We start from the raw sequence: 15619 nt of genomic DNA, 5'->3' as shown, positions 1-15619 counted from the left end.
TCCAATAGTTATTAGCTTCTGAAGTTTTCTGTCTAACTGCTCAATGATGATGTCACGTCCCGGGAGCTGTGCATGATGGGAGAATATCCCCATAGGAACTGCACAGCTCCCGGGACGTGAGTCATCAGAGAGCAGTTAGACAGAAAACAACAACTCAACTTCAGAAGCTAATAACTATTGGAAGGATTAAGATTTTTTAATAGAAGTAATTTACAAATCTGTTTAACTTTCCGGAGCCAGTTGATACATATAAAAAAAAAGTTTTGGCCTGGAATACCCCTTTAACTTAGTGTTTCCCATCCAGGGTGCCTCCAGCTGTATCAAAGCTACAACTCCCAGCATGCATGGACAGCCAAAGACTCCCCTGGCATGCTGGGGGTTGTAGTTTCACAATAGCGGGAGGCCCCCTGGTTAATCCTACATTATGGAATTGCTGTGCTAGCATTTTTCCTCTCTCTTTCTGCTATGTCAGTGAGGTCATGTAAATATAACTTGAATGATTTAGGTGGAAGTATGTGGTTAATGGTTCCTCTGTTTTATTGACAGACTTATTCAAGCGTGTGGAAATGTAAAGCGTCAGCTCTGCTCCATATACCGTCAGCTATTTCTGGCCTCTCCGATAAGTGGAACACATGCGTTGTCCCTAAATATACAGACCCGGGTCAGGCAACGAGTTCAGTAAGTAGTGGAACATTACATGAATGAGCTGCTGTTACTCTATACCAGTGTATCCCAACCAGGGTGCCTCCAGCTGTTGCAAAACTACAACTCCCAGCATGCCCGGACAGCCTTTGGCTGTCCGGGCATGCTGGGAGTTGTAGTTTTGCAACAGCTGGAGGCACACTGGTTGAGAAACACTGCTACATGCTGTGCACTGAACCCTGGAATTGGCAACTGGTGCTGGAACCTTTTCTACTGGATTTAAAGAGGTTATCCAGGAAAAAACTTTTATATATAAATATATATGTATGTATATATATATATATATCAACTGGTTCCAGAAAGTTAAACAGATTTGTAAATTACTTCTATTAAAAAATCTTAATCCTTTCAGTACTTATGAGCTTCTGAAGTTTAGGTTGTTCTTTTCTGTCTAAGTAATCTCTGATGACACGTGTCTCGGGAACCGCCCAGTTTAGAAGAGGTTTGCTATGGGGATTTGCTTCTAAACTGGGCGTTTCCCGAGACAGGTGTCATCAGAGAGGACTTAGACAGAAAAGAACAACCTTAACTTCAGAAGCTCATAAGTACTGAAAGGATTAAGATTTTTTTAATAGAAGTAATTTACAAATCTGTTTAACTTTCTGGAACCAGTTGATATATATAAAAAAAAGTTTTTTTTTCTGGAATACCCCTTTAATCCAGTTCTTAAAGGGGTACTCCTCTGGAAAAACATTTATTTATTTATTTATTTTTAAATCAACTGGTGCCAGAAAGTTAAACAGATTTGTAAAATACTTCTATTAAAAAAATCTTAATCCTTCCAGTACTTATCAGCTGCTGTATCTATATTCTGCAGAGGAAGTTCTTTTCTTTTTGAATTTCTTTCCAGTCTGACCACAGTGCTCTCTGCTGACACCTCTGTCCATGTCAGGAACTGTCCGGAGCAGGATAGGTTTGCTATGGGGATTTGCTCCTACTCTTGACAGTTCCTAAAATGGACAGAAGTGTCAGCAGAGAGCACTGTGGTCAGACAGAAAGGAAACTGAAAAAGAACTTCCTCTGGAACATACAGCAGCTGAGAAGTACTGGAAGGATTAAGATTATTAAATAGAATTAATTTTACAAAACTTTTTGGCACTAGTTGATTTATATAAAAAAAAAAAAAAAAAAAGTTTTCCAGTGGAGTACCACTTTAATATTAAGACATTTTCCTCTAGAGTTTGTGAGTGGACAAAACCCATGAAAAGAGCTTGTGCCTACTATAATAAGGCGTACTAGGGCATGTATTACATACATTAAACGTTGTGGACCCTTCTAAAAATGTCTATACTTGCATAAATTTGATCTAAAACTACATCTTAGTTTTAGCAAAGTCATGCCCTGTTGTCGGGCACGGCAAAAAAGAAAATGTGTAAAACACACAAAGAGGTCTTAAATCTATTATATCTCATATCTATCTGTTTATGTTTGTATGTATCTATCTAATTAGGTATCTCATATCTATTTATCTATCTCATATCTATCTATCTATTTATCTATCTCTTATCTATGTCTATCCAGGGCCGGATCATCATTGGCGCTCATGGAGCGCCTGCTCCAGGCCAAGTGTCCGCAGAGGGCCCCCGTCACATTCGGAACATCCCTGAAAAATCTTTTCAGGACACAAGGATGTTACCTCTCTGCGGCCCCGCGTTAACTTTAAAAACGCAAGGGCCGCTGGGAGGTAGCGCACGCAGGGACGTCACTGATGTCCCTGTGTGCGCCCATAAAAGAAGAGCGGAGCAGTGAGGAGGACGCGCGCGCATGGAAAGTATCCAGCACGTCATCTTCAGTGTTCCGACCTCCGGTCGCGGGACCTACTGCTATGGCCCATAGGCCATAGCAGTAGATCATGACCCCGGAGTGGTGGTAGGAACACTGAAGTGGGGCAATAAACAGGCATACAGCCTCCAGCCATACACTGTATATGGCTGAAGGCTGTATGTCTGTGGAGGAACTGCACTACACCTAATGGGGGGGGAACTATACTGCACCTAATGGGGGGGGAACTATACTGCACCTAATGGGGGGGGAACTATACTGCACCTAATGGGGGGGAACTATACTGCACCTAATGGGGGGGAACTATACTGCACCTAGTGGGGGGGAACTATACTGCACTTAATGTGGGGGAACTATACTGCACCTAATGTGGGGGAACTATACTGCACCTAATGTGGGGGAACTATACTGCACCTAATGTGGGGGAACTATACTGCACCTAATGTGGGGGAACTATTCTGCACCTAATGTGGGGGGAACTATACTGCACCTAATGTGGGGGAACTATACTGCACCTAATGTGGGGGAACTATACTGCACCTAATGTGGGGGAACTATACTGCACCTAATGTGGGGGAACTATACTGCACCTAATGTGGGGGAACTATACTGCACCTAATGTGGGGGAACTATTCTGCACCTAATGTGGGGGAACTAATTAGGTGCAGTATAGTTCCCCCACATTAGGTGCAGTATAGTTCCCCACATTAGGTGCAGTATAGTTCTCCCCACATTAGGTGCAGTATAGTTCCCCCACATTAGGTGCAGTATAGTTCCCCCACATTAGGTGCAGTATAGTTCCCCCCCCCATTAGGTGCAGTATAGTTCCCCCCCCCCATTAGGTGCAGTATAGTTCCCCCACATTAGGTGCAGTATAGTTCCCCCACATTAGGTGCAGTATAGTTCCCCCACATTAGGTGCAGCATAGTTCTCCCCACATTAGGTGCAGCATAGTTCTCCCCACATTAGGTGCAGCATAGTTCTCCCCACATTAGGTGCAGTATAGTTCTCCCCACATTAGGTGCAGTATAGTTCTCCCCACATTAGGTGCAGTATAGTTCCCCCAAATTAGGTGCAGTATAGTTCCCCCCCCCCATTAGGTGCAGTACAGTTCCCCCCACATTAGGTGCAGTATAGTTCCCCCACATTAGGTGCAGTATAGTTCCCCCACATTAGGTGCAGTATAGTTCCCCCACATTAGGTGCAGAATAGTTCCCCCACATTAGGTGCAGAATAGTTTCCCCACATTAGGTGCAGTATAGTTTCCCCACATTAGGTGCAGTATAGTTTCCCCACATTAGGTGCAGTATAGTTTCCCCACATTAGGTGCAGTATAGTTTCCCCACATTAGGTGCAGTATAGTTTCCGCACACTAGGTGCAGTATAGTTTCCCCACATTAGGTGCATTATAGTTCCCCCACATTAGGTGCAGTATAGTTCCCCCACATTAGGTGCAGTATAGTCCCCCCCCCCCCATTAGGTTTAGTACAGTTCCTCCACAGACATACAGCCTTCAGCCATATACAGTGTATGGCTGGAGGCTGTATGCCTGTTTATTGAGAACTATACTGCACCTAATGTGGGGGAACTATACTGCACCTAATGTGAGAAAATTGTACTGCACATAATGTGGGGGAACTATACTGCACCTAATGTGGGGAAACTATACTGCACCTAATGTGGGGAGAACTATACTGCACCTAATGTGGGGAGAACTGTACTGCACCTAATGGGGGGGGGGGAACTATACTGCACCTAATGTGGGGGAACAATACTGCACCTAATGTGGGGAAACTATACTGCACCTAATGTGGGGAAACTATACTGCACCTAATGTGGGGAAACTATACTGCACCTAATGTGGGGAAACTATACTGCACCTAATGTGGGGGGAACTGTACTGCACCTAATGTGGGGGGAACTGTACTGCACCTAATTGGGGGGGGGGGGACTATACTGCACCTAATCTGGGGGAACTATACTGCACCTAATGTGGGGGAACTATACTGCACCTAATGTGGGGGAACTATACTGCACCTAATATGGGGAAACTATACTGCACCTAATGTGGGGAGAACTATACTGCACCTAATGTGGGGAGAACTGTACTGCACCTAATGTGGGGGGAACTGTACTGCACCTAATGGGGGGGGAACTATACTGCACCTAATGTGGGGGAACAATACTGCACCTAATGTGGGGAAACTATACTGCACCTAATGTGGGGAAACTATACTGCACCTAATGTGGGGAAACTATACTGCACCTAATGTGGGGAAACTGTACTGCACCTAATGTGGGGGGAACTGTACTGCACCTAATGTGGGGGGAACTGTACTGCACCTAATGTGTGGGGAACTGTACTGCACCTAATGTGGGGGGGGGACTATACTGCACCTAATGTGGGGGAACTATACTGCACCTAATGTGGGGGAACTATACTGCACCTAATGTGGGGAGAACTATACTGCACCTAATGTGGGGAGAACTATACTGCACCTAATGTGGGGAGAACTATACTGCACCTAATGTGGGGGGAACTATACTGCACCTAATGTGGGGGGAACTATACTGCACCTAATGTGGGGGAATTTTACTGCACCTAATATGGGGGAACTATACTGCACCTAATGTGGGGGAACTATAGTGCACCTAATGTGGGGGAACTACAACCTAATATGGGGAACTGTACTGCACCTAATGTGGGGGAACTGTCGGGGGGGAGGGGGGGGGGCATCATAATGAAGTGCTCCGTCTTCCAGGCAGCCTTAATCTGGCCCTGTATCTATCTCATATCTATATACAGTATCTGTCATATGAATACAGTATCTGTATTTCCACACCAAAAATGTTACACTGTACATAAAAAAAAAAATAAAAAAAAAGGAAACCTTGCTCCACATTTTGTTCTTTAGACACTTTTGCACTCTGGTGTATAGTCCAGCCACCTAATATACGCTGCTCACTTAGGTCAGACAGTCTAAACATGCGCCACATTTTCAAGCCGCCCGAGCCGCTGTTATACGTCTGGCACATTCTTAGCCTGTCTAATGTAATGCTGTCTATTTCTCTCCCCCGTAGTGATAGCAGTCAGCGGTATGATACAGTACACGCCTGCAGCCGGAGTGATGAACACTAATAATCTGGAGCTTGGAGACATTTGGGTTTTGCGGGGGATGATGTATTCTTTAGCTTTCTGTATCATTGTATTGTTATTTTCCTGGTTTTATATAGATTTATTTAGGGTGTTACCTGTTTGTCCGAAAGCCGAGAAGTGAAGAATGGCGTCTTCTCATTGGAGGGGGTGTACTGAAATTATAGTCACAGATGAGGTCTGATTATAAATGTACTAGGACAAACCCCAGTATCTACAATATACCAAAAAATAAAACCCTACAAAATGTACACCCCTCCCCCATTGCTGATTTGGAGATGACAATGGGGAGGACTCATGTATTAGCACAAGTCTCTAGGACCTGCAGAATGTATCTGCAGGTATAAACCGTTTGGCCCATCTAGTCTGCTCAATATTCCGAATACTATGAATAGTCCCTGTCTTTATCTTATATGAAGGATAGCCCTATGCCTATCCCTATCTTATATGAAGGATAGCCTTATACCTATCTTTATCTTATATGAAGGATAGCCTTATACCTATCTCTATCTTATATGAAGGATAGCCTTATGCATATCCCTATCTTATATGAAGGATAGCCTTATACCTATCCCTATCTTATATGAAGGATAGCCTTATACCTATCTTTATCTTATATGAAGGATAGCCTTATACCTATCCCTATCTTATATGAAGGATAGCCTTATACCTATCTCTATCTTATATGAAGGATAGCCTTATGCATATCCCTATCTTATATGAAGGATAGCCTTATACCTATCTCTATCTTATATGAAGGATAGCCTTATGCATATCCCTATCTTATATGAAGGATAGCCTTATGCATATCCCTATCTTATATGAAGGATAGCCTTATACCTATCCCTATCTTATATGAAGGATAGCCTTATACCTATCTCTATCTTATATGAAGGATAGCCTTATGCATATCCCTATCTTATATGAAGGATAGCCTTATACCTATCTCTATCTTATATGAAGGATAGCCTTATGCATATCCCTATCTTATATGAAGGATAGCCTTATGCATATCCCTATCTTATATGAAGGATAGCCTTATACCTATCCCTATCTTATATGAAGGATAGCCTTATACCTATCCCTATCTTATATGAAGGATAGCCTTATACCTATCTTTATCTTATATGAAGGATAGCCTTATACCTATCCCTATCTTATATGAAGGATAACCTTATACCTATCTCTATCTTATATGAAGGATAGCCTTATGCATATCCCTATCTTATATGAAGGATAGCCTTATGCATATCCCTATCTTATATGAAGGATAGCCTTATACCTATCCCTATCTTATATGAAGGATAGCCTTATACCTATCTTTATCTTATATGAAGGATAGCCTTATACCTATCCCTATCTTATATGAAGGATAGCCTTATACCTATCCCTATCTTATATGAAGGATAGCCTTATACCTATCTTTATCTTATATGAAGGATAGCATTATACCTATCCCTATCTTATATGAAGGATAGCCTTATACCTATCTCTATCTTATATGAAGGATAGCCTTATGCATATCCCTATCTTATATGAAGGATAGCCTTATACCTATCTCTAACTTATATGAAGGATAGCCTTATACCTATCTCTATCTTATATGAAGGATAGCCTTATACCTATCTCTATCTTATATGAAGGATAATCTTATACCTATCTCTATCTTATATGAAGGATTGCCTCATACCTATCCCTATCTTATATGAAGGATAGCCTTGTACTTATCCCTATCTTATATGAAGGATAGCCTTATACCTATCCCTATCATATATGAATGATAGCCTTATACCTATCCCTATCTTATATGAAGGAAAGCCTTATACCTAACCCTATCTTATATGAAGGATAGCCTTATACCTATCCCTATCTTATATGAAGGATAGCCTTATACCTATCCCTATCTTATATGAAGGATAGCCTTATACCTATCTCTATCTTATATGAAGGATAGCCTTATACCTATTCCTATCTTATATAAAGGATAGCCTTATACCTATCTTATATGAAGGATAACCTTATGCTTATCTTATATGAAGGATAGCCTTATACCTATCCCTATCTTATATGAAGGATAGCCTTATACCTATCCCTATCTTATATGAAGGATAACCTTATACCTATCCCTATCTTATATGAAGGATAGCCTTATACCTATCCCTATCTTATATGAAGGATAGCCTTATACCTATCTCTATCTTATATGAAGGATAGCCTTATGACTATCTTATATGAAGGATAGCCTTATGCCTATCCCTATCTTATATGAAGGATATCCTTATACCTACCCCTATCTTATATGAAGGATAGCCTTATGCCTATCCCTATCTTTTATGAAGGATAGCCTTATGCCTATCCCTATCTTATATGAAGGATAGCCTTATACCTATCCCTATCTTATATGAAGGATAGCCTTATACCTATCCCTATCTTATATGAAGGATAGACTTTTGCCTATCCCTATCTTATATGAAGGATAGCATTATACCTATCTCTATCTTATATGAAGTATAGGCTTATGCCTATCCCTATCTTATATGAAGGATAGCCTTATACCTATTCCTATCTTATATGAAGGATAGCCTTATGCCTATCCCTATCTTATATGAAGGATAGGCTTATGTGTATCTCTCTTATATGAAGGATAGCCCTATGCTTCTTTTTTTCCTTCTGGAGTACCCCTTTTGTCACTTTTGTCACTATAAATACTGAAGCATGTAAACTTGTTGAAAATCAAAATTTGTGTCAGTCTCAAAACTTTTGGCCGCAGCTCTATAGATGTATATATATATATACCACATGGCAGTGAATAATTTCAAAATGTACAACAAATGTAAAGGGCAAAGAAAGGATGTTCATATGTAAATCTCACCTACCTACATTTTTCTACCCCCCCCCCCCCCCCCCCCCCCATTGTATCTGCCGCTAAATCATGTGGTATCCGCCGCTCCCTATCAGTATAATAGATGCAGGAAATGAGGGAGGGATGTGGCGGCTGCCGCTCCTGTGTTTTCTGCATGAAAAATAGTCGGCAATAATGTTACTGAAGAAACCTGTATAGCGGGAGATAAGATGTAAAGCCTCCTTCCAGCCGATAAGATGCGGGAATGGATGATTATGAGATTTTTTACAAGAGTGAGGAAGGAAGTTCGGTCGAGGGGGGAAGATTTATTTGTTTTCATTTTTTTTTTTTTTTCAGAGAGAAACTGATGGACTGGAAGGAATTTCTGCTGGTGAAGAGCAAGAGAAACATTACGATGGTGACATATCCTTTATTAGGGCTGGAAGTATTATTGTTAAAGAGGCCCTCCGCCTAAATATTTATTTTTTATAAAACTCACTTATGGTCACGAGCTTAAAGGTGTATTCCAGGAAAAAACTTTTTTATTTTTTTTTATATCAACTGGCTCCAGAAAGTTTAACAGATTTGTAAATGACTTCTATAAAAAAAAATTAATCCTTCCAATAATTATCAGCTGCTGAAGTTGAGTTGTTCTTTTCTGTCTGGCAACAGTGCTCTCTGCTGACATCTCTGCTTGTCTCGGGAACTGCACAGAGTAGAAGAGTTTTGCAATGGGGATTTGCTTCTACTCTGGACGCTTCAAGCACTTAGACAGAAAAGAACAACTCAACTTCAGCAGCTGATAAGTACTGAAAGGATTAAGATTTTTTTTAATAGATGTAATTTACAAATCTGTTTAACTTTCTGGAGCCAGTTGATATATATAAAAACGTTTTTTCCTGGATAACCCCTTTAAAGGGAATTTCACTTTTTTGTTTATATAGCTTAATCCTTATATTGAACTTTTTTATATATACTTTATGCTTTAAAGGGATACTCGAAGGAACTAAACCCATAGCCCATCCTTTCCCTCTTATCAACCTATTTCATTGTCTAAATATCACTCATAAGCTGTATAAAGCAGTTTTCTCCGTTGGTTGTCACTTACATGCATGAAGTGAGGGAATGACCTCATCCAGCCCTCAACTCTGTCTCTGTCCAAATCCCTCTCTGAAAGCAGTCCCCACCCTCCTGAGAGACACAGACCACATGGTTTCTGCCCTGCACTATGAGTCATGCTACTCTTTAAAGCTGAGAACTGTGTGTGTGCAGCCTCAGCCAATCAGACACTGAATCTCTCTCTGTTGCTCAGAGCAGGAGGGTGGGGACCGGCAGAGCTGCAGTGATTTCTGGGAGATGTAGTCAAGGGTAGAGAAGGATGGCAAAGGCATATCTAGCAGCCAGAGAAGACAACAGGGGCCACAGTAGCAATGCATATCAGGCAGGAGGGTTTACAGGGAACATATCCAGGTAGTGTGATGGTTTTGGAGCTTTTTCCTTGATATATATTATATACTTCCCTGGAGTACCCCTTTAATTTCACACTATGTTTTAGATTTGTGATCTGCAAGCTGTGGCTCACTAGTTGTTGCAAATCTACATTATCCAGCATGACTGGACACTGTATACGTAATGTCAATTAACTTGTCGTGCAATTATACCAGTATTTACCAACCAAGGGTATCTTAGCTGTCCGGGCATGCTGGGAGTTGTAGTTTTGCAACAGCTGCAGGCACCCTGGTTGGGAAACACTGGCATATACTCATCCTGGGGCTGTTAACTTAGATCTGCTGCCTACAGCCAGCATGAAGCGATCTCCACTGCCAGGTGTTTTATAGGGGTTATCATGGGATAGAAAAACAGAGCAATTTTTTCCCAGAAAACAGCACCACCTCTGTCTTTAGGCTGTGTGTGGTATTGCAGCTCAGTTCTATTGAAGTGAATAGAGGCAAATTGTACTGCCACTCACAACCTGAAGACAGGTGGCGCTGTTTTTGGAAGAAACTAGCACTGATTTTCTATCCCTGGATAACCCCTTTTAAATGTTTAGATTTAAACAGTGACGTGCTGCATCATCAGTGGGTCGGGTCGGCTCCCCGTGAGGAGATTGCGGCAGAGCAGATCCATTGTTTTGGTAGCTCAAGACTAGAGTTGAGCGAACTTACAGTAAATTTGATTCGTCACGAACTTCTCGGCTCGGCAGTTGATGACTTATCCTGCATAAATTAGTTCAGCTTTCAGGTGCTCCAGTGGGCTGGAAAAGGTGGATACAGTCCTAGGAGACTCTTTCCTAGGAATGTATCCACCTTTTCCAGCCCACCAGAGCACCTGAAAGCTGAACTAATTTATGCAGGATAAGTCATCAACTACCGAGCCGAGAAGTTTGTGACGAATCGAATTTACTGTAAGTTCGCTCATCTCTACTCAAGACCTTCTGGAGACCTCTGTGGCTGCCATGACAGATATGGAATTACAGTCTGCCATAGGGCAGGCTGTACTAGTGGATCGCAGATAAATCAATTCAGTGCAATTGTAATAGCAATTAAAGGACAAGTATCATGTAAAAAAAAAAACGTATCCCCTATCCGAAGGATCGCAGGGGTTCGAGCACTGGTCCTGTGATCTCTTGTTTAGAGCCCCGGCTCTCCTATACAACGGCGCGTCACGGCCCCCTCCATATAGCTGTATGGGAGAACCATTCGGCAATCTTAGGCTTTCCCATAGAACTATATAGAGGGGGCGGGGCTTCTCTCGCTGCGGGCGGGAATCGTGACGCGCCGCTGTATAGGAGAGCCGGGTCTCTAAACAGGAGATCGCAGGGGGCCCCATCGCTCAGAAACCCCCGCAATCTAAAACTTATGTTTTTTTACATGATACTTTCCCTTTAAAGGGGTACTCCGGCTCTAAGACATCTTATTCCCAATGCAAAGGATAGGGTATAAGATGTCTGACCACAGGGGTCCCGCGCTGGGGGAGCCCCGCAATCTTGCATTTGGCACCCACCTCTTTGAGCTGCCAGGGTGCCGACCACTGTGCGGAGTATCGTGATATCACGACTCCGCCCCCATGTGACGTCACACCCCACCCCCACTATGCAAGTCTATGGGAGGGGGCGTGATGGCCGGGCATGCTGGGAGTTGTAGTTTTGCAACAGCTGGTGGCCCACAGTTGGGAGACCTAGATTGTAGAACATTTCTTTTTCTTTATTTCGTGTTGTGCTGGTCCTCTGTTATTCCTCCTGGAAATGTATGAATAAATCACCAACTGTAAGAACGGTATGTCCTTACACAATCTAACACTAGAAGACCTGTACAAGGGAAATGCTAACAACTGTTGTTATTTATTCATGTATTTCCAGGAGGACTAACAGAGGAACAGCACTAAGAACAGATTCTGCATAATTATATTTTATTTAGGGACACAGAAATTGAGCCAGGGGAGCTGTCTGGTCCTCTATAAGGGTGGTTTTACACAAAGCTTTTGGCTTATACCCCTGGTCCCCATTGAAAACACATGTACACTCAGCTGAGCCAAGCATACAGGTGTATGTGGGAGTCAGGAGGTTGCAAAGGTGTATGGCCCCCTTTAATTGGAGGCTCCATTGCAGATTCTGTCCTATTTGGAGGGAAGACAGCTGTATGCAGCGCTTTTCTTCCTGTCAAAACAATTTACACCACAATGAACCCTAATGGACCCTTTTGTAAATCGGGGGGGGGGGGGGGGGGTTATTGGGCGCTGGTGGTGCCCATTGTGTGACAGATCCAGTAATCTCTTGTTTTAATCTTGGTGTTTTAAAGGAGAACTCCAGTGCAGTATCCAAAAGATAGAGGATAAGTTTTAGATTGTGGGGGGTCCAATTGCTGGGACCCCCACGATCTCCTGCACGGCACCCCGGCAGTGCCCAAAAAGAGAGTGCGTTGACCCTTTCACGCCCCCTCCATGTATCTCTATGGGAAAGCCTGAGACACCCAAACACTAGATCTCGGAGTCCGCCCACGGAGATACATGGAGGGGGCGTGTGGGCCGCCGCTTTGTGCGGGGTCGACATGCCCCTTTCCTGAGGACTATCTGGGTGCCGTGCAGGAGATCACGGGGGTCCCAGAGGTCAGGCGGATAAGGGATAGGTTTAACTGCACTGGAGTACTCCTTTAACATCACCGGTATGAACAAAAATGAATGTTACTAAATAAAAAATTGCACTTTACTCACATAACACTAGATGGCGATGTTCTCATCCACACTGGACTTGGTGCATTGTACCACCTGTCTACAATGAAAGGGGTTTATTTTCTATGTTACAATACAGAATATGTGTTATTCCTGCTCATCAAAGCCACTTTAAAATCTAACAATACAAAAATTCCAAAGAGTAACAGAGACAGATAAGAGCGGAATATTCTTAGTTAGCTCCGCCATACATAGATGACGAATAGAATAGAATATAATGTGAAGTGCAGCAGAACGCTGTATACTGGGTACATTAGGACAGAGGGCCACAGCTCTTATAAATTATAGTTAATTGAGAATTATTATTTTTTTTTTTACCTGAGTATATGAAACTTTGAAACACAGAAGATCTTAAGTGATAGATATACAATACATCTTATTAGGTAATACAGTACAGTGGTCCTTCAAGTTACAGTATTAATTGGTTCCAGGATGACCATTGTATAGACCAGTGGTCCTCAACCTGCGGACCTCCAGATGTTGCAAAACTACAATTCCCAGCATGCCCGGACAGCCAACGGCATATCTATCTATCTCATATCTATCTCTCTCTCTCATATCTATCTATCTATCTCTCTCTCTCTCATATCTATCTCTCTCATATCTATCTATCTCATATCTATCTATCATATCTATTTATCTCTCCCCCCCCCTCTCCCCCCCCCCCTTCTCTCTTCTTTCCCTCTTTTCCCCCCCTCTCTCTCTTCCCCCCCTCTCTCTCTCTTTCTCTCTCTCTCTCTCTCTCTCTCTCTCTCTCTTATCTCTCTCTCATCTCTCTCTCTCTCTCTCTCTCTCTCTCTCTCTTATCTCTCTCTCATCTCTCTCTCTCTCTCTCTCTCTCTCTCTCCTTTTTCTCTCTCTCTCTCTCTTTTTCTCTCTCTCTCTCTCTCTTTCTTTCTCTCTCTCTCTTTCTTTCTCTCTTTCTCTCTCTCTCTCTTTCTCTCCTCTCTCTCTCGCTCTCTCTCGCTCTCTCTCTCTCTTTCTCTCGCTCTCTCTCTTTCCCTCTCTCTCTCTCTCTCTCTCTCTCTCTCTCTCTCTTCCCCTCTCTCTCTCTCTCCCTCTCTCTCTCGCTCTCTCTCTCTCTTTCTTTCTCTCTCTCTCTCTCTCTCTTATCTCTCTCTCTTTCTCTCGCTCTCTCTCTCTCTCTCTCTCTCGCTCTCTCTCTCTCTCTCTCGCTCTCTCTCTCTCTCTTTCTCTCTCTCTCTCTCGCTCTCTCTCTCTCTCTCTTTCTGTAGTGTATATACAAAGCAGTAGCCTTCATGATACTTTTCGCTCATGTGATGTTATTTCTATACAGGAATTGCTTTTCTACACACAGGGAAAGTAGAAAAAAGTAAATGTCTCCCTTAACCTTTCTATTCACTTACTTGGAAGAATTTCCTGGCTTGGTGCATTTTATTTATGTGGATCGCACAGTGGGACAAATGGTCGCCCCTTCCATGAACATTGAAGATAAATCTACTACAGAACTTGGAAACAGCCTGTTGGCGAATTTCATAAAAAACAAGGTATTTTCGGTGCAGGCGTCCAGCGTGGCTAATGTGCGCAGTGAGCGGCAATAACAGATGAGTCTGCAGATCCTGAAAGAAAACACTGTGACAAAGTGTAAATGTATGGAAATGTGCCCGGGGGTCCGGCGCAATTCGTAATGGGCAAGAAACACTTGACGTAAAGCTCTCTGTAAGAATCACATATTGTAAAGCATAGCATGTTGTAGAACTACAACAACCAGCATTCAGCATTTGACTTTCAGCCTAAGGGTACGTTCAGACGAGCGGATTTACAGCGTATTTTACGCTGCGGATCCGCCGCTGAAGGACCTCTGTATGGTGCCTTTATATGTGCCTGCTCGGAGCGGCAATACGCGGCTACGTGCAGACACACTGAAGCGATGTGCAAGTCGCCGCGCATGCGCAGTGTACTCGCACACATGGCGGCCGCTCCCCCCTGCTCAATGAGCTAGGCAGAGAGCTGCTACGATGTGCGAGTATACTGCGCATGCGCACGGAGACTCGCACATCGTAGTGTGTCTGCTCGTAGCGATGTATTGCTGCTCCAAGCAGGCACATGTAAAGGCAGAATACAGAGGTCCTTCAGCGGCGGATCCGTAGCTAAATACGCGCGGAAAATCTGCTCGCCTGAACGTACCCTAAAACCTGTGGCTGTGCACAGCATGCTGGGAGTCACAGTTTCTCAACAGCTGGAGAGACACCGGTTGCAGACCACTAATATAAAGATACCCGTCCATGATGCAGCTGAGCCCGGTAATTACGGCTTGGCCAAAAACTGCCTGGAAAAAACTACTACTACATGCACTTTACCTTAAATTGCTGTGGTTCCGTGCCAAATACAGCTAAAGCACATACAGTGGTCCCTCAAGTTACAATATTAATTGGTTCCGGGACGACCATTGTATGTTGAGACCATTGTATGTTGAGACCATAACTCTATGGAAACCTGGTAATTGGTTCTGAAGCCCCAAAATATCATCCAAAAATAGGAAAAAGTGAAGATTAAACAAAAATAAGTAGATAACTAATATAGATAAAGCAAATCCTTACATATAAAAGTAAGAAAGATCTCATCTGATGTCCAAAGGAGCAGCTAACCCTGGCACAGGTAAAGAGTACAGAACATGTAATGCCTCCCTGTACTGTAGGGGGCGCTACCAGACACCAGTCAGTGCATGTACTTCAGTAATGCAGGTAAAGAGTACCGAACATGTAATACCTCCCTGTACTGTAGGGGGCGCTACCAGACACCAGTCAGTGCATGCACTTTAGGACTACAGGGGTTTTACCAGTGAAATGTCCATTCTGATTGGTCGGTTCTTCCAGCCATTGACACGTTTCGCAGATTCCATAGCTTTGTATGTTGAGTCTGGTTTCAAGTTACAATGGTCCAGAAAAGAC

General features: G+C 43.0%; 1 protein-coding gene across 4 annotated transcripts in view; it reads left to right on the top strand.

Annotated features, from left to right (window-relative positions):
- Positions 1 to 15619, top strand: part of HPS1 (HPS1 biogenesis of lysosomal organelles complex 3 subunit 1) — a 78451-nt gene that overhangs the window by 47593 nt on the left and 15239 nt on the right. For all 4 annotated transcript variants that reach the window (XM_056531882.1, XM_056531880.1, XM_056531881.1 and 1 more), the window contains 3 exons: positions 547 to 678; positions 8838 to 8903; positions 14071 to 14215. In XM_056531882.1, the coding sequence (XP_056387857.1) occupies positions 547 to 678; positions 8838 to 8903; positions 14071 to 14215 (343 nt within the window). The remainder of the gene's footprint in view (positions 1 to 546; positions 679 to 8837; positions 8904 to 14070; positions 14216 to 15619) is intronic.

The sequence above is a fragment of the Hyla sarda genome, chromosome 7 (assembly GCF_029499605.1).
Source record: "Hyla sarda isolate aHylSar1 chromosome 7, aHylSar1.hap1, whole genome shotgun sequence".
NCBI lineage: Eukaryota > Metazoa > Chordata > Amphibia > Anura > Hylidae > Hyla > Hyla sarda.
This window is presented reverse-complemented; position numbering and strand designations above follow the sequence as displayed.